The 18,796-nt window shown below is 41.1% G+C and overlaps 1 protein-coding gene across 5 annotated transcripts in view; it reads left to right on the top strand.

Moving 5' to 3' along the window:
• Nucleotides 1-18,796, top strand: part of LOC109920118 (EGF-like repeat and discoidin I-like domain-containing protein 3) — a 210,483-nt gene that overhangs the window by 129,076 nt on the left and 62,611 nt on the right. For all 5 annotated transcript variants that reach the window (XM_048594829.1, XM_048594835.1, XM_048594839.1 and 2 more), the window contains one exon: nucleotides 12,967-13,111. In XM_048594829.1, coding sequence (XP_048450786.1) covers nucleotides 12,967-13,111 — 145 coding nt within the window. The remainder of the gene's footprint in view (nucleotides 1-12,966; nucleotides 13,112-18,796) is intronic.

Below are 18,796 nucleotides of genomic sequence, written 5' to 3' on the forward strand. Positions count from 1 at the left end.
ACCAACCACCATACTGTAAAAAATACATAGAAACTTTGAAGAAAGTGCAGAAAAAGTAGATTTAAAAGGATGAGACTAGATCTGAGGGATTAAATCTCTTGTTAAAAAAATGTTGAACAACTTTTATCTTTAGAAAGAGAATATTGAAGGTAACCTGATAAAGTCTTTTAAAAATGAGACTAGTACTGGATGAATCAAAATGTTTTTATATGTGTGAAAAATCCAAAATTGAGCCCTGTCAAATGCAAGGTGGCTGTTATCAAATGCAGTAAGGAGAAACAGCTTCATTTGCAAAATTGAGAGAATGTGGAACTCTGTACCACAGAACCGTTTGAGGCAAATAGTAAAGTCACTTTCTATTGAAGGTGGTGCCAGAGAACAGAAGAATTGCAAACATTGTGCTGTTCAAATAAAATTATAAAACTTTGGTGGTGGGGAGCAATTCGAGAAACAGTTATTTGGGATATGATGAATAGTCACATGGACAACTGTGGGTTAATTTGGAACAGCCAGCATGGATTTGTTACAGGAAAATGATATCTCACAAACTTGCTGGAGTTGTTTGAGAGGTAACGGAGGGGATTGATGAGAGCATGTTGTTGAAGTTGTGTGCATGGACTTCTAAAAGGTGTTTGGTACAGTGCCACACATTTGACTTTTGTGAAAGGTGTGTCGCGTCTGGAATAAAAGATGGGAACAACATGCTGACCAGGCTGGTTGGGAGGTAGGAAACAGAGTGAACATGTTTATGGATTTTTTTGGGATGGAGAAATGTCTGAGATGGAATTTCCCATGGATCATTATTGGGACCTTGATTTTCTGCTGTGTTCTGGGTACGTTTTCAAAGTTTCTAATATAAAACTTGGAAGCATTATAAACTGTGAGGAGGACAGTGTATAAGTTAAAAAGGACACTGATAAGTTGATGGAGTGATTGAATAGTTTCCAGACTAATTTCAATGCAGACCAGTGTGAGGAGATACATTTTGGTACAAAGAGCAGAGTATGAAACAAGGGTTACTATTCTAAAGGGTGTGCAGGAACACGGACACCTGAGTGTATATTGCATACATCATTATAGGTGACAGGACAGATAGAGAGAGCAATTAATAAAGTATTCAGTATTCTCAGCTTCGTTAACAGAGGTATAGAGTACAAGAGTAGGGAAGTTATACTGAATGTGTGTAGGGCACTATTTAGACCTCAACTTGAGTATTCTGTACAGTTCATTTATGCGAAGGATGTGAATGCATTGGGCAGAGTGCAGAAGAAGTTTACGAAAATGGTTCTAGGGATGAAAAAATGTTTTTCTTGGACAGGAGAAGGCTGAGGGGATTTGTAAAGATCTATGACACAGACAAAGGCTTTTCAGCCCATTCAATTCTGGTGTCCATGCTATAGGAAGGATGTGTGAAACTTGAAAGGGTTCAGAAAAGATTCATAAGGATGTTGCTGGGGTTGGAGGGTTTGAGCTATAAGGAAGAGGCTGAAAAGGCTGTGTCTGTTTTCCCTGGAGTATCAAAGGCTGAGGGATGATCTCATAGAAGTTCATAAAATCATGAGGGGCATGGATAGGGTGAATAGCCAAGGTCTTTTCCCTGGGGTGGGCAAGTCCAAAACTAGAGGGCATAAGTTTAAGATGAGAGGGGAAAGATTTAAAAAGGGACCTAACGGGTCCTTTTTACACAAAGGGTGGTGCATGTATGGAATGAGCTGCCAGATGAAGTGGTGGAGGCTGGTACAATTACAACATTTAAAAGGCTTCTGGATGGGCATGTGAATAGGAAGGGTTTAGAGGGATATGGGCCAAATTCTGGCAAATGGGACTAGATTAATTTGAGATATCTGGTCAGCATGGACAAGTTGGATTGAAGGGTCTGTTTCCGTGCTGTATATCTCTATGACTCTATGAATCTGCTACAGTGAAAAACAACCACCTAACTATTCCAATCCCTTTTTATATCATTTCGCCCATAGCCCTGTAAACCTTGGCATTACAAGTGGAAATCTAATTACTTCGTAAATGATGAAGATTTCTGCCTCAGCCACCCATGCAGGCAGTGAATTTAATCTGGGTGAAAAATGTTTTGCTCACTTCTCCTGTAAACATCCTACACCTTACCTTAAATCTGCTGTCCTTCGTCATCGATCGCTCCACCAAGAGGAAAAGATTTTCTCGTCTGCCCTATCTCTTTTAACTTTGGACATCTTAATCATGCCCTCACCCCCAGTCTCATATGCTACAAGGAAAACAGTCCCAGTCTATCCAATCTCTCTTCATAACTGAAACTATGGTGGGGTGGGGGTGGAAGTGATGACCCAGTGCTATTAAAGCTGGTTAAAGCAGAAACCCAGGTAATGTTCCAGGCACCTGGGTTCAAATCCTGCCATGGCAGATGACAGAATTTGAATTCAATTAAAATCTGGAATTAAGAATCTAATGATTATTGGAAAAAAAATCTGGTTTTTAAAGTCCTTTAGGAAAGGAAACTGCCATTCTTATCTGCTCTGGCCTACATGTGACTACAGATGCATAGCCAATGTGGTTGACTCTTAACTGCCCTCTGGGCAATTAGGGATTCGCAGTAAATGCTGGCCTAACCAGTGACGCTCTCACCTCATGGATGAAGCAATAAACACTGAAACATCCATCGGTTAAATTGTCCTTTTGTTCTTTTCGTGTTTCTCTATTTCCTGTCTTTACTGTTCTTGTCTGTGGTAATTTATACTGTGATGCAATTTGCCAGATGGCAGCTTCCATCTAGCACTTAGACCAGGTAGTCATTTGCTGTGTCTAAGGAAGTACTGGCAGTGTATTTTGGGTCATCACTGTGTTCAACCCTGTCCCAATAAATTCCAACATGCCGGGAAGGAGCTCTGGATGTTTCAGTTTTACTCCAACATGGAGTACAAAAAACCAATTACATGGGAATTATATTACATTGAAATTCCAACATGGAAATCATCAATTAAGCCCAACAAGTCCGTGATGGTGTTTACTCTGTATTTACCCTTACACTAATTTGCAATAGCTTTAATTGCACATGCTCACTCTATTCCTCTATCCTTTGATTCATAGCTCACATGATCTTTGCTTCAATATTTGATGCTATGCTGCTGCTACATTCTCAGAACAAATCGGCTAATTGATCCTGTTTGCTATGATTCATAACACCCTGCAAAGTGCACTTACCCCGTGAGTCAAGGGGAGCTCAAGTGGGTTCTTCATCAGTGTTAAAACTGAAAATGTTCAGCTTTTGGTAGTTAATCTATTTTCTTTAGTCAAACTTGTTTTTTTGGAATAATGCCTTCTCTCATTTAATTTACCTCATTAAGGTAAATAGATGGGCTAAGTGCCATACATATATTTAGAACTCCAATGTTTTTTTTTTCTGTACTGGTGAGGTGATTACATTTCAAAAGTTTGAATAGCTGGCATTAATTCATGTTGCTGAATCTTAGATGATAGCATTAAATTAACCTCAACGATTGAAAACGCCTAACTGAGAATAATGTATGTGTTTTCTGCTAAATGCAAATTATGTATAACTGAATGGAATAGTTTATCCTAACAGCCTTGAAGTTCTTAATAAAATGAAGGATCAGAGTTTTGGAATGAAAGAGATGTCCACTTTGTTTGAACAACCTAATATAGATTATTCCCATTTGTAATGTTCTTCCAAACTCAAATATTAAAAGAGACTTGTGGTTATTTGCTTCTTTCTTCTGTTCCAAACAACCTTTCACAACCCTTTATGAAAATTTATCCTCCTAAGGGATTTTGAAGTTATATCCACACTCCAGTTGTTTCTTCTATGTGCCACAATGTTGATGGAGTGTACAAATTGTTAAGTGCATCAGTGCGTACATCCAGTTTGTGATCTGGGACAATTGTTTCACATTCCTTCTGCGTACCTCATATGGTGAAGAAAGTAATGTTTTTTGAAAGCTATTTTAGCTTGATCTGAAAAGGTACTAAATTATTTGCTTTATGTTTCTGATGTTTAGTAAATGTACTTTTTCTCTTTACTGATGGCCTCAGAAAAAATAGTGAGACATTTGGTGATCGCGGTCCGATAACAGGCTTGTCAGCAAAGCTGACACTCAGCGAGGAACAGGTATATTTGATCCAAATTTTGCTGAGTGACATGAAACAGTGTTTTTCCAGACTTCAGAAAGTTAATGGAGTAGAACTCCAGGTTGCAGTCACCGAATGACCATCAAAGATAGAATAGTTTCAGACTAGTCTGTGAATATCAGAAAAAAATTAGAGATGTGAAACAAGTACTGATTACAGATGCTATTTTGACCTACTATAATCCCGAGAAATAATTGGCTTTATCAGCAATGTCTCGCCCCAATTTATTGTAATGGAAGACACTACGGAGAAGCCTTTGACATATAGTTCCTGCACATTAGCTATATACACACTGTTGCTAAGTTCTGTAAATACTTGTATGGTGCAAAGTTCACTTTGGTAACATATCACAAGCTCTTGTTTGGTTTGAAGAAGAGGACACTACCCCTAGTGACAACGTAGTTTCAAAATGGGAGTGATTTTGATGGCCTATCAGTGTAATTTCATATAAATATCATACTAGCATATGGACACAAGAACATGAAACAAAAGTGCAGGCCATTCAGCCCTTCAATCCAGCTCCATCATGATCTGATCTGATTTTAACCTTAACTCTACACTCCTGCATATCCCTGATGATCTTTCATTCCTTGCTAACCAAGAATCTATTGACCTCTGCATTAATATTTAAAGATTTATATCCACTGTCTTTTGTGGAAGCAAATTCCAAAGACTGTCAACCCTTTGACAGAAAATATGTTTTCTCATCTCTGTTTTAAATTGGTATCCCCTTATTTTTAAGCTATGACCCCTAGTTCAAGTTTCTTCTACAAGTGGAAACATCCTTTCAATATCCATCCAGTCAAGTCCCCTCAGTATCTTAAATTTCACTGGAGTCACCTCTGACTCCGCTAAACTCCAGAAGGCATAGGCCTAGCCTGTTAAACCTGTTCTCATAAACTAATCCACTCATTCTATGTATTGGATTAGTAAACTGTTTCTCACTGCTGCCAATACACGAACAACTGTCTGTAAATAGAGTGACCAATACTGTACACAGTAAGTCAGCAGATCATGCAAATGCAGACATTCTTTCAAACATTCTCATGGATACTGATTCATTTCCAGCCACTAGAGTACCAGTGAATTACTTAACATGCACAAATGACATGAAGAATTAGTGAAGAGACTTCCAAGGATGTGGTGTTCAGAAAAGTGAATTATTTAATGAAATGGTAGCCTAGAGTGGGATTATGAGAAGTTGCGGCAGTATTCCACACACATCGAACTAAATGCTGATCAAGGCTGTCTGCTAAGCGAGAAAACACTATTCCACCAAATTTTAGATTGAGATTGTTAGATGAATTTCATGAAAAGCACAAATTCATAGTCCATATGAAAGCAGTAGAAAGAAACTTTCCTATGGTATCACTCATAGATAGAGCAAATAACATTGTGAAAAGTTGTGAAGTATATCCAAGAATGAGAAATAATCCACCCAAACTTCCTTTCATTCCATAATCAAACCCAAGAAAACCAAGGGAATGAGCACATATGGAAATTTTTAAAATGGAAGAGAAAGAGCACTTTGTTTGATTTGATAGCTATAGCAAGTGAATATAAATACCCAATACAAGTGCCAAAATTATTGAGGTTTTGAGAAGTTGGTTTCCAATTTATGGGTTGTCAACAATGTTGATGTCATATAGTAATCCACAGTTTATGACAAAATAGTTTGAAATATATCTAAGAATTGAGTCAACATGCTCTAGTACCACCAGAATTACCGTGCATCAAAAGCCATTGCAGAAAGAAATGTACAGATTGTGAAGAGATCTTTCAAGAACAATTTTTCAGGTTACACACAAGACAATAATTTCTAAGATTCTTTACGGGACTAGCAAAATGATTTTCTATTCTGGAACAGGTTGTTAACCTAATGAATTAGTGTTTAAACATGCTCCTGGACCACGGTTTAATTTGCTTAAGCCTGAGGTCAATAACAAAGTAAGGGAAAAACGAGACAACACGAGGGTGAGTCATGATACACCAGACATGTGATTTATAGAGCTCAGTGCTGATCAGAGGTCATAGTAAAAATCACTGGAGCAAAAAAGACATGTTGTTTTTCAAAGTTGTTCATGAAATCCAGCCGTCTCTGGGTAAGGCAGCATCTATTGCCTGTCCCTGCGTAGCCTCAAGAATATGGAGGCAGGCTGCCTTCTTGACCTACTGCATAGGGACACCCATAGTACTGCTTAGAGGGGATTTCCAGTAATTGTTCCAGCAATAGTTATGGAATTGATTAATGGAATAATTCTAAATTGGGATAATACGTAGCTTGGAGGGAAACTTGCAGGCGGTGGTAGTGTTCCCATTTATCTACTGACCCTAGTCCTTTTAGATGCTCGTGGCCATGGATTTGGAAGGTGCTGTCTAAGAAGCCTGTGAATTTCAGCAGTGCATCTTGTAGATGATACACACCGTTGCCACTGTGCATCAGTGGCGAAGGGAGTGAGTGTTGAAGGTGATGAATGAGGTGCTAATCAAGTGGGCTGTATTGTCTTGGATAGTGAAAAATTTCTTGAGTGTTGTTGAAACTATATTCATCGAGGCAAGTAGACAGTAGTCCAGTATTCCATCACACTCTTGATTTGTGCCTAGTAGGTTGTGGAAGGGTATTTGGAAGACAGAACATGAGTTACTCACTGAAAAATGCCGAGACTCTGACCTGCTACTGTAACGAATTTCATGACTGATCCAGTCCAGTTCTGGTCAGTAATAACCCCAGGGTGTTGATAGTAATAGTAATGCAATTGACTGACAAATGGTGACGATTAAATTCTCTCTTTGGAAATTGTCAAAGCCTCACAAAAATCAAAAAGATGCTAGGATGTTATCGTAAAATTACCAATAAGTGAGATAACAAGGTGTAGAGCTGGATGAACGCAGCAGGCCAAGCAGCATCAGAGGAGCAGGGAGGCTGACGTTTTGGGCTAGACCCTTCATCAGAAATGGGGGAGGGGAAGGGGGTTCTGAAATAAATAGGGAGAAAGGGGGAGGCGGATAGAAGATGGAAAGAGGAGAAGATAGGTGGAGAGGAGACAGACAGGTCAAAGAGGCGGGGATGGAGCCAGTAAAGGTGAGCGTAGGTGGGGAGTTAGGGAGGAGATAGGTCAGTCCAGGGAGGACGGACAGGTCAAGGGGGCGGGATGAGGTTAGTAGGTAGGAGATGGGAGTGTGGCTTGAGGAGGGGATAGGTGGGAGGAAGGACAGGTTAGGGAGGCGGGGACGAGCTGGGCTGGTTTTGGGATGCGGTAGGGGGAGGGGAGATTTTGAAGCTTGTGAAGTCCATATTGATACCATTGGGCTGTAGGGTTCCCAAGCAGAATATGAGTTGCTGTTCCTGCAATCTTCGGGTGGCATCGTTGTGGCACTGCAGGAGGCCCAGGATGGACATGTCATCTGAGGAATGGGAGGGGGAGTTGAAATGGTTCGCGACTGGGAGGTGCAGTTGTTTAGTGCGAACCGAGCATAGGTGTTCTGCAAAGCAGTCCCCAAGCCTCCGCTTGGTTTCCCCGATGTAGAGGAGGCCACAACGGGAACAGCGGATGCAGTATACTACGTAAGCAGATATGCAGGTGAACATCTGCTTGATGTGGAAAGTCTTCTTGGGGCCTGGGATGGGGGTGAGGGAGGAGGTGTAGGGTCAGGTGTAGCACCTCCTGCGGTTGCAGGGAAAAGTGCCGGGTGTGGTGGGGCTGGAGAGGAGTGTGGAGCGGACAAGGAAGTCACGGAGAGAGTGGTCCCTCCGAAAAGCAGATAAGGGTATGGAGGGAAAGATGTCTTTGGTGGTGGGGTCGGATTGCAGATGGTGGAAGTGTCGGAGGATGATGCGTTGGATCCGGATGTTGGTGGTGTGGTACGTGAGGATGAGGGGGATTCTGTTTTGTTTGTTATTGCGGGGATGGGGTGTGAGGGATGAGTTGCGGGAAATGCGGGAGACACGGTCGAGGGCATGCTCGACCACTGAGTTGGGGAAGTTGCGGTCCTTGAAAAACGAGGACATCTGAGATGTATGGCAGTGGAATGCCTCATCCTGGGAGCAGATGCGGCGGTGGTGAAGGAATTGGGAATAGGGGATGGCATTTTTGCAGGAAGGTGGGTGGGAGGAGGTATATTCTAGGTAGCTGTGGGAGTCGGCGGGCTTGAAATGGATATTGGTTTCTAGGTGGTTGCCAGAGATGGAGACAGGGAGGTCCAGGAAGGAGAGAGAGGTATTAGAGATGGTTCAGGTGAATTTAAGGTTGGGGTGGAAGGTGTTGGTGAAGTGAACGAACTGTTCAAGCTCCTCGTGGGAGCACGAGGCGGCGCCAATACAGTCATCAATGTAACGGAGGAAGAGGTGGGGTTTAGGGCCAGTGTAGCTACGGAAGAGGGATTGTTCCATGTAACCTACAAAGAGGCAGGCATAGCTTGGGCCCATGTGGGTACCCATGGCCACCCCCTTTGTCTGTAGGAAGTGGGAGGAATTGAAAGAGAAGTTGTTGAGGGTGTGGACGAATTCGGCTAAGCGGATGAGGGTGTCAGTGGAGGGAGACTGATCGGGCCTGCGGGACAGGAAGAAGCGGAGGGCCTTTAGGCCATCTATATGGGGAATGCAGGTGTATAGGGACTGGACGTCCATGGTAAAGGTGAGGTGTTGGGGACCGGGGAATTGGATCCATCTTCTATCTGCCTCCCCCTCCTCTCCCTATTTATTTCAGAACCCCCTTCCCCTCCCCCATTTCTGAAGAAGGGCCTAGGCTCGAAACATCAGCCTTCCTGCTCCTCTGTTGCTGCTTGGCCTGCTGTGTTCATCCAGCATCTGCAGTTCCTACTACCTCTTACCAATAAGTGAGTCAGGTTTTAGATTAAGGTACATTAATAATTGTGCAAGTCCCAATCATTAAGTGGAGTTTGTAGTCTCCTACGATTTCTCCCCACAGATGCTGACAGACCTGCTGAATTTCTTCAGCAATTTCTGTTTTTGCGAAGAAATAAGGTGCTTTTATTTTATTGCTACTTATCAAAATTTTTGATAACCACATTCTTGATGTTCAGTATAAACATTTTTATTAACTATTAGAGTGTCAAATGTATTTACGTATTAATATACACATTTTTAAGTAGGAATGATGTGTAGTACAGGCATATTTTAGCAGTCGAATATTTTGTTATTCTATCCTCTCTGTTTGGCAAATAAATTTAGTTCAATTATGGGTGCCTGCTGTGAGTCCACATATTAATCATTCTCAGTGAAATACACAACAAAGCCTTTAGAGAGGCTGCAGAAAAGGTTTACGAGAATGTTTTCAGGGATGAGAGATTCCAGTCACAGTTACAATTATAGATTAGAGAAGACAAGATGCTTCTCCTTTGAGAAGAAGAGGTTTATAGGAGATTTAATAGAGATGCTCAGAATCACTGGACAATTACAGAGAGATAACTTGTTCCCATTGACAAAAGGATGAAGCATCAGAGACTGTTCTTTTAAGGTGAATTAACAAATTAAGCAACAACAACATTCTGAAAAGTTTGTTTCCTTGACAGACAACAGTTAGGAATTGAAACGCACTGTCTCAGGGTGTGGTGGAAACAGAATCAGTTAGGACTTTCAAAAGAGAGTTGGATAGGCTCCTAAGGAGAAATGATTTGTTGAGCTGCGGGAAAAGGGACAGGGAATGGACTAAGCAAAGTTGCTCTTGGAGTCCTCTTGGACAAGATACTTAATGGCCTCCCTCAATTTGGAATCATTCTGTAGGTGTGTGAAGGCATCAGAGACCTCATTTGCTGCTGCAGAGCTGGTGAGAGACAGTTGCTGCCTTTTTAACGAAGGCTTTAAAGGCCGAAAATGCAAAGATGAGGCCACCCTTGGGCCTTTCCCTGGATTTAAGACCCCAGGAGTGATGATCTTGCCTACTGAGAGCTCCCAACCAATCAGAAGCTGGCAGCTCCTGTGCTCAGCAGTGCCACAGAGAAGTCCATGGTTGCTGCAGAAAGAACACCCACCGGTGTCCCAGAATTGTGCAGCTCCCCAGGCTATGCTGGGTGGAGAAGGATGACCTTTTGCAGGGAGAGGGGAGCAGAGGGTTTAAAAGCAAGTTCAGGCTCTCAGCGGCCCACCCCACATTCCCAGTGTCCAGTCCTTTGATCAAACATTGAGTACCTTCAATTGAGAGACCCTCCTCCACCACTGCAAGGTCACAACCTGCTGCACAGTTTCAGCTACCATGCATGCAGATTAGCTACGGGTCTGCCCACCACTGGACTAAGACCATTAGAGGTCGGAGGAGAACTATAAGTAGTCATCAATCGTCTACTTTAGAGCCACAAATAGTGGTGGGGTAGATACTTCATTGATAGGCCTTTCTGACAGAATCTCATTCAAATGGAGGTGGGAACATGTAGGGGGTTCCAGGGATACCTCCACCCTCCCTACTTAAATGTCATTCCTGCCTCTAAGCTTGTCACCAGAAAGAGCAGAAGATGCAGCCCTAAGATGCTAATGAGTGATGGTGGACAGTGAGCTTGGTGGCTGGATGGCTGGTTTGTGTTGCAGAATGACCGCAATAGCATGGGTTCAATTCCTGCATCACCTAAGGTTACCATGATGGACTCTCCTTCTCTACCTCACCCCACGTCTGAGGTGTGGTGACCCTCAGGTTAAACCACCACCAGTCAGTTGCCTCTTTTCTAATAAGAGAGCAGCTCTATGGTCTGGTAAGACCATGACAACTTGACTGGCCTGGTAAGACTGTGGTAACTTTTTTTATTGAATTATACATTTGTCTTTAAAAGAGCAACTGCCATCAATGTCCTTCTAAACATAAGCTAACACCTGAAGAAGGACTAAGGCTCCGAAAGCTTGTGTTTTCAAGTAAAACTGTTGGACTATAACTTGGTGTCATGTGATTTCTGACTTTGTCCATCCCAGTCCAACACCCGCCTCAAACATAAGCATGACAGAGATTTACTCACTTTTACCTAAAGGGCAACTTTTTCATACAGAGGGTGGTGCGCGTATGGAATGAGCTGCCAGAAGAAGTGGCAGAGGCTGGTACAATTACAACATTTAAAAGGCATTTGGATGGGTATATGAATAGGAAGAGTTTACAGGGAAATGGGCCAAATGCTGGCAAATGGGACGAAGTTTGTATAGGATATCTGGTCAGCGTGGTCACATTGGACCGAAGGAACTGTTTCCATGCTGTTCATCTCTATTAGTCTATGACTCTAGTTTTATTGAGCTTTGAAACATTTGAATAAGCAGGACTGATTTGGACAACTAGCCAAATGGAGCTACTAATGCTGACCATGTGAGGAAGCTGAAGTAAAATGATGCCAGATTTGCTGCAGCAGTGCATCGCATGGAACATCCCATTTGTTAAACATTTCCCTTCATCTTTCAGTTTACGGTTATAGCTTGTCAGAAGTTTAAATTGAGAATGGCAAGCTGAAAGCAACAGGGCATTTGGGATTTCTGTGAATGATGGTGCCACCAGTCTATCTCTTTAACAATTGACATTTATGGATTGAGAAAGAAAAAGAAAAATACTGAGTAGGAAGTGGGATGGACTGGAGTTAAACCAAGTAAACAGTAATAAAGAGAGGTGAAAAGAAGATTGGGTTTGAATTAAGACAGAGAAAACAAGAAAAAGGAAAAATAAGATTTAAAAACAGTAATTGATCAAAATCTCCAACAGCTTACTGCCTCTCAGAGGTTTTTTAATTTTTTGAACTCATGAGGTTAATTGCAGGAACAGTATTTCATTTTTTACCTAAAATGCTGTTAAGTACAAGCCCTAAGTTTCTATGGGGTGTTTAATTGGCAATTAACACATATGTACAGCAATTTCCTAAATTCGGGCTAGATTGACAGCAAGTTCCTGAATTTGCAAACCTAGTTGCAAAACCATTTTCCAGCAGTTTATGATAATTCATAATTCATGGCAAATCAGTTCCTTACCACAAGTTTAGACTGATTTATGCGTTAGTAGTAATGCACGCATTAAACTCAACATTTTCACATCAAGTACTGGCTATCATCACATTGTTTTTGGCAACTGGCTGTGCACAAATTGGATGGTATGCATAAACTCCTACTTTACAACAGTGACTATATTTCAAAAGTACTTCATTGTTGTAAAGTGACTTGGAACATCCTGAGGTTATGAAAAGTACTATATAAATATATGTCTTTATCTTTCTCTTCCTACTTGCTTGGCTTTGGTTGGGTAGTTTCTGCTGCGCCCTGCACATAAAAACAGATTTGGTTTTCTGTCTTCCAATTCCTATTATCAACAATAGGGTCCCTTTCATTATGGTGGAATAAGCGTGATCCACTTTACAAGTAATTCTGCATTTTCACGTTAATACTGGTAATAACTCTTTCATTGGTTTTCTAACATTATATAGATCAAAGCAGACATATGTCTAAGAAGTATATGAGAAAAGTGATTACACTTTGACATTTGTTTCTGGCTATTGATTTAAACAGTGAATGTTCCCTGCATTTCATTATGCTGCTCCACTTTGGTTTTGAAATGTATCTTCCAATACCCCTTAAAATGTGTCCAGGCACGTGATAAATTCTCCCACAAAGCTAGCCTGGGAGCTGGTCATTTTATTGTGATGCTGCTTTGTCCCATTATGCTTAGGGATTTATAATGGCAGAAACTGTTTCATTGATGTGTTTAATTATTGTAGAGATTGATCTGTTTAGTATAATGGTTTGTGAGAACAATCTGGTAATCTTAGTGGGCAAAAGATCTTTTGCATCAATAAATCAACCTCATAACTGAACACATTGCACTTTCCCACTAAATATAATCTGTTCAAATTTTGCAGGTTTTCCGTGGAAATGTCGATAACAACACTCCACATGCAAATTCTTTTAATCCACCTATAGAGGCCCAGTACATACGACTGTATCCTCAGGTCTGTAGGAGACACTGTACATTGAGGATGGAGTTGCTTGGCTGTGAAATGTCAGGTAATCATAAATTAAGACTCTCTGCACTGTGTACTGTTGGAAATACCTATTTTAAAAGGTTTGCCATGAAAATGATTAATTTTTTTGATTAAACTATGAATTATATATTAGCTTTCCAGGAATGGGTTTGTTCCACTTCATGTAATTCCTATCAAAATTTGAGGAGTTGCAACTGTGATTAATCACTGGTTATGAATCTTAATCACACAAGCACTCATTCACAGGCTCAAGTGAAGGTTTATGGAATCAAGACCGAAATTTGTTGGTTTACTGGCAAGGGACCACACAGATGAAAAGTGTTGCATTATTATTACGGGGCAGACCTTGGCACATTATTAAACGTGTGCGAGAAGCCTTACAGACTCAAATGTGCTTTCAGGAACCAATCATCACAGAAACAAGGTCGTTATTTTTTCATTTCAAATCAGACACATTTCTCAGTAGCGTGAGAAAGTGCAATATGAATGTAAGTCTGTCTTGTTCTTGCAATATTGTTGCTCCCTTGGTTGACTTATTTTCCCGTTTTGTTTCAGTTCCCACCCCTATCGAGGAGTTAGGCAGTTTTTTATACTCTATATGTTGCACCCCCTCCCTTCCACCATTTCTGCAAAGAAAAATTTCAATGTACAAATAACAATCCAGCCGCCATTAAATGTCTGCTTATTATATCCATAACCTGATTGCATTGATTGACTTTCACTATCTATTTCTCTTTACTGTTGTTTGATTTAACATTCAACGAAGAAAATTACATGTGATTCCCATCCTCATGCAGTGGTGTAACTGCAGTGTAAACCACAGCACTGAATACTAATTTACAGATTGCTCCAATTTTCTTAGAACTTACAGTACAGCAAGTCTTTTGGCTGACTATGCCATTACTGGCTGTGTGAAAGATCTATCCAATTGGCATCAATCAACCACACTTTCATCATTGCCCTGCAGTATTTTTCTTCTTCGTGTACAAAACTGATTTACTTCTGAAAGTTAAAGTAATAGTACTGGATCAGTTTAGGATATCTGATTGGCAGAGACGAGTTGGACCAAAGAGTCTGTTGCTGTGCTGTTAACTCTATGACTGTAAGCTGTGCTGTAACTTTGACCTTCATCTTTGTTTCTGACTTGCAAGCCCACATGACTAAGCAATTGTCTCCTTTCCAGCCTGCTCTCCCTTCCTGCCTGAATGATTGTTCCCTTCTGATCTCTTCCCAATCAGTGACATCCACTGTCTTCCTGCAAACCCAACCCATACTCCATCACTGACTGACCAATTGCCCCACCTCTGTCAAACTCTCTCATACTGACTGACCTGTTGTGTCTTATTCCATCTAGCACTCCCTCTATAAATGACTGAATGTTCTTCATATTGACCAGCCCTTCTCACGGATTTGATTGTCTCTCTGTAACTCATCCTTTCTCACTAAATGGTTATTCCCTTTATCCCGCTCTCTCAGACTCACCGATTGTGCCATTCTGACATGTTCTACATCACTAACATATGATTCACTAAGTGTCCTATTGTTCCTCAGTCAGACCCATTGTCCCCTCCCTAACTAAATCCCTGCTGCTGACTTACCTTGTCTACTCACTGAACTTTCAGGATGACAAATTATTACGTGCATATAAATGAACATGATAAGCTATAGCATCACTGTAGTGACAAGCTTTACATCTCTGCTTCAACTAATTGGATAAATTGACCACCACAGAGCAAAATTACAATTTCCTACAAAAATTGGTTGGCACACAGGGAAATATAATGACTATTATCTCCCCCACCACTACCTCCCACCAACTCCCCATCCTGCCAACCTCTCAATTTTGCTGCCTGCTAGAACATGATCCTTAGAGGCCAACAGCATCTGGTGTCTTGCCAGCATCTTATTTTTCATCCTCTTTCAGCTGTTGACTAAACATGTAAACTCCAAAAGATGTTCAGTACTCGAGAGTTAATCCAGTGTATTTCATTGTAAAGTTTAGAGAATATTCATTTGCTGAGATAATCACCATCTATGTGGATGCATTTTTTTTGTATGAGTCATTACAGCGTGCAAAGGTGGAGACTCTAGCTGGTGTGTTCTCCTCACACTTCCCAGAGATGTTTAAATACTGGGTGGATTCTTCTTCTTCAAGCTTCAGGGATCTAGTCAACTACCTAGTGAACCAGCAAGACATTGGCACTCCCTCTTTCACGGAAGACCTGCCAAACCATAAGCCATTAAGGCAGTGGCAAGGACATGAACCAGCTCCCCAGGCACAGAGTTCCCTGTCAGGTGAGAGCCGATCAGAGGCTGACAGCTCCTGCACACAACGATGCATGGAGGAAGCTGTGGCTGCTGCTGGAAGAGTGCTCCTGTATCACAGGCGACCCAGTACTAAGTTAAGTGCAGTAGCTGGGTGGAGAAGAGGGTTTGTCTCAGGTTAACGTGCTAAGGCAGAGGAGAGCCAGAGACGTCAGATGCAAGAGCAAGGGGCTAGCTTCCCAAAGGCTACCTACTGCTCAGTGTCCAGTTACTCCATCATTGCGTTTAGCCAAGGGACCCATCTCAGATAGCAGCAATTAGGAATGCCTGCAGTTGGATTAACTCCAGCAGTGGCAGGCTGAGAACCTTAAGCAGTCATTAATTGGTCATTTAAAAACCTCAACTTACAGTGTGGCATGAAGGACTTGACTGACTGCCCATGCCAAGACAACACAGTGTGGAGCTGGAGGAACACAGCAGGTCAGGCAGCATCAGAGGAGTGTTGGTGCATGGCTGCCCATGCTGTAGTTTTGCCAGGGCTGGAATTTGGTGGCATTTAGACACCCTGCCCAATGAACTGCTATATCCACTTCAACACTCACCACCACTGAGAGCATTATGTTCCACCTCATGGGTTCAATCTTGCCCACCATTTTGGGACATGTTTTTTAGCCTTTGGCCTGTGGAAATATAATATTGTGCCATCTACTAAACCAGTCAGGTAACTTGTAGTGTTTTTTTTAACGTCAATATTTTGGTTATTTCCTTGGTTCTTTAGGCATAATTGGAAGCAGAAGTAAGTTATATTCCTTGAAGTGCTATTTTGTTTGGTTTTAGAATTATACAATATCCAGTGCTTCAGTGTGAGACTGCTGCACAAGTATATTTGATATTAGGATGTATGGTCCGATCTTGCAAAACAAATGGACTTGGAAAAGAATCGCACTTAAATATTAAGACTTTTAAAATTAGGCAAGTGCATACAATTTTAAAGCATTGAGATGAAAAGTGGTAAAAATGCTAATGAACTAAGCACTGTTTCCCTGAAGACTGAGGAGAAGCAATTTGTTCACTGCTCTCAGTAATTAGCAAGCACCTCACCCATTATATTTGGATGTCATTGATCCTAATTGTGCAGTAGGGACTATTGGCCATTGGTTCTTTCTTCTGGTTATGAACATAGATATAAATCAGGGGCAAAAAGTCCAACACAGGTTACAGACACTGAAAGCTGCGCTGGCAAATTTTTGCCAGATTCAGAAATTAGAAAAAGAAATTACAATCAGCAAATATTATTTTTTAAGTAAATCAAGGACTGCCCACCAATACAAGGAAGTTTAGGTCCTTCAATAATTTGTATTATTACGTAAGGCAAGTAATAATTGAAGTTAATGACTCTTTCTCTTTATGGATAGCTAATAAATAAATAGAATAATATTTTGCTATGCTTCCATGAAATATAAACTAGTCATCTTACTGAATGATTGGAGATGTAATCAAGAGCAAGAGTGAAAGATAGGGATAAATTTAACCTCCCACAAAAGAGACAGGATTTGATGAGGGTGAGGTAGGGCAGGCCACTATTGAGTGAGTAACAATTCGAAATACCAACAACAACACCCCGTGAGCACACTTACTTCTGGTTTCACTGCAGCATCTTTGAGGTTGGCTGCGTACGCTCCTGAACAGGTGGAGATATTGTTGAGAAAATTTAAATAAGATTTCTTTAGTCTGATTTAAGTAACCATCTTTTTTCTCCCTTCATTCCATTTCCCTGAAATCTCTCCTTCTCATGATCTCTCCCACCATAATGTCCATCAGTCATGAAACCTCATCCCAAGGTCTTTCTCCTGCTAGTTAACCTAGATTTCTCCCCGACTCAAGGAATTTTCTCTCTCCCTACAATTTCTTAATCATCCTAAATTCTGATCCCATTCCCCCTACAATCTTTATGTCACTCCTGGATGCTATTCTTTGAGTGTCCCTCCATTAACTTCTGATCTTCAGTCACAAGGGGCAGTCTACAACTGCCTACTGTTGGGTTTGAACTCAGCATTTCCAAGCTTCCAGTATTATTTCTCACAACCAGATACAAAGCACTGTGCACCAACTCAGGATTCAGGATTAACATCACTGAATCTATCAAAGTATCTAGAGCAGCCCCATATTTGTAATATTTCTTCTTCAGGAGAAAACTCCATTTGCATATGCATTTGCACCCTTGCATCCAAGGGAAATTAAGAACTAAAGTCAGTGCGAATCAAGGTTGAGCTATTGCTGTTCTAAACAGACCTGTATAGAGTGGAATTTCTGCAAAATTATTGCAATAAAATATGACATATGCACAGTTGACAGCACTTTGCAATGTTTTGTAATGGAAAAATTGCCACATAATTGGTATTCCCAACAGAAATCTCTTTCGCATTTTTGGGTAATTACAAAGAGCAATTAATCGGATTGCCACATGAGTTTCTGAACTTGACTGAACCTTTCATGAATAAAACATACTTCTCTGAGGACTTTCATAGAATTGTTTTGCTGAATTTGAATATAATAATTGTAACATAATAGTAAATAATAGAAATAGAATGTAATTGTTTCAATAACTTGATGTATAAGTATATCCGAAACTGTCAAGGGTTACAAAGAAGCTTTGGTGTGGTGTAAATTATGGAGGGAAACACAGAAAATTGCATGATGCCAAAATACAAAGTAGACAATAGGATTAGGTTCAAGAACTTCCCACATAAGCGTCCGACAAAAGGAAAACTCTGAGGCAAGGAGGCAGTAAATTTTCTTTGTGGGACCCAGCAGGACATTCCTGCTCTGGCTGATCATACAAAAAAGTAGCTTTTTGTCCCCTTCTGAGGACAATTCTCCTCACATCTACTTCAGCCTTATGGGATAACTGCTCCTCCTGACCTAACTATGCAGTCTGAAATCAACGGCAATATCTCGTCCCATAATAGAATCACAGAAAGTGACCTTTCAGCCAGCCTTGTCTGTGTCAGCTCTCCATAAGAAGACCTAGTTAGTACTGCTACCTCATCTTATGGATCTGGCATCACATGGAGGCTAGACTGGGCAAAGATGGCAGTTTCCTTCTCTAAAGGACATAGTGAACTAGTTAGATTTTTCTAACAATTGACAATGGTTTCATAGTCATCAATAAACTCTTAAGTCCCACATCAATATTCATTCCCACATTCTGTGAATTAATGGAAAAAAAGTACTTATCACTTGTCAGCCCAAACCTGGATATTTTCCAGATAATCTCATTTGGACATGGACTGCTTAAGTATCTGAGGAGTTCTGAATGGTGCTGAACATTGTGCAATCATCAGCGAACATCCCCACTTTGGAGCTTATGAAGAGGGAAGGTCATTGAAGCAGCTGAAGATGGTAGAGTGAGGACACTATCCTGAGGAACTCTTGCAGACAT

This window comes from Rhincodon typus, chromosome 3, assembly GCF_021869965.1.
Source record: "Rhincodon typus isolate 14 chromosome 3, sRhiTyp1.1, whole genome shotgun sequence".
Classification (NCBI taxonomy): Eukaryota; Metazoa; Chordata; class Chondrichthyes; order Orectolobiformes; family Rhincodontidae; genus Rhincodon; species Rhincodon typus.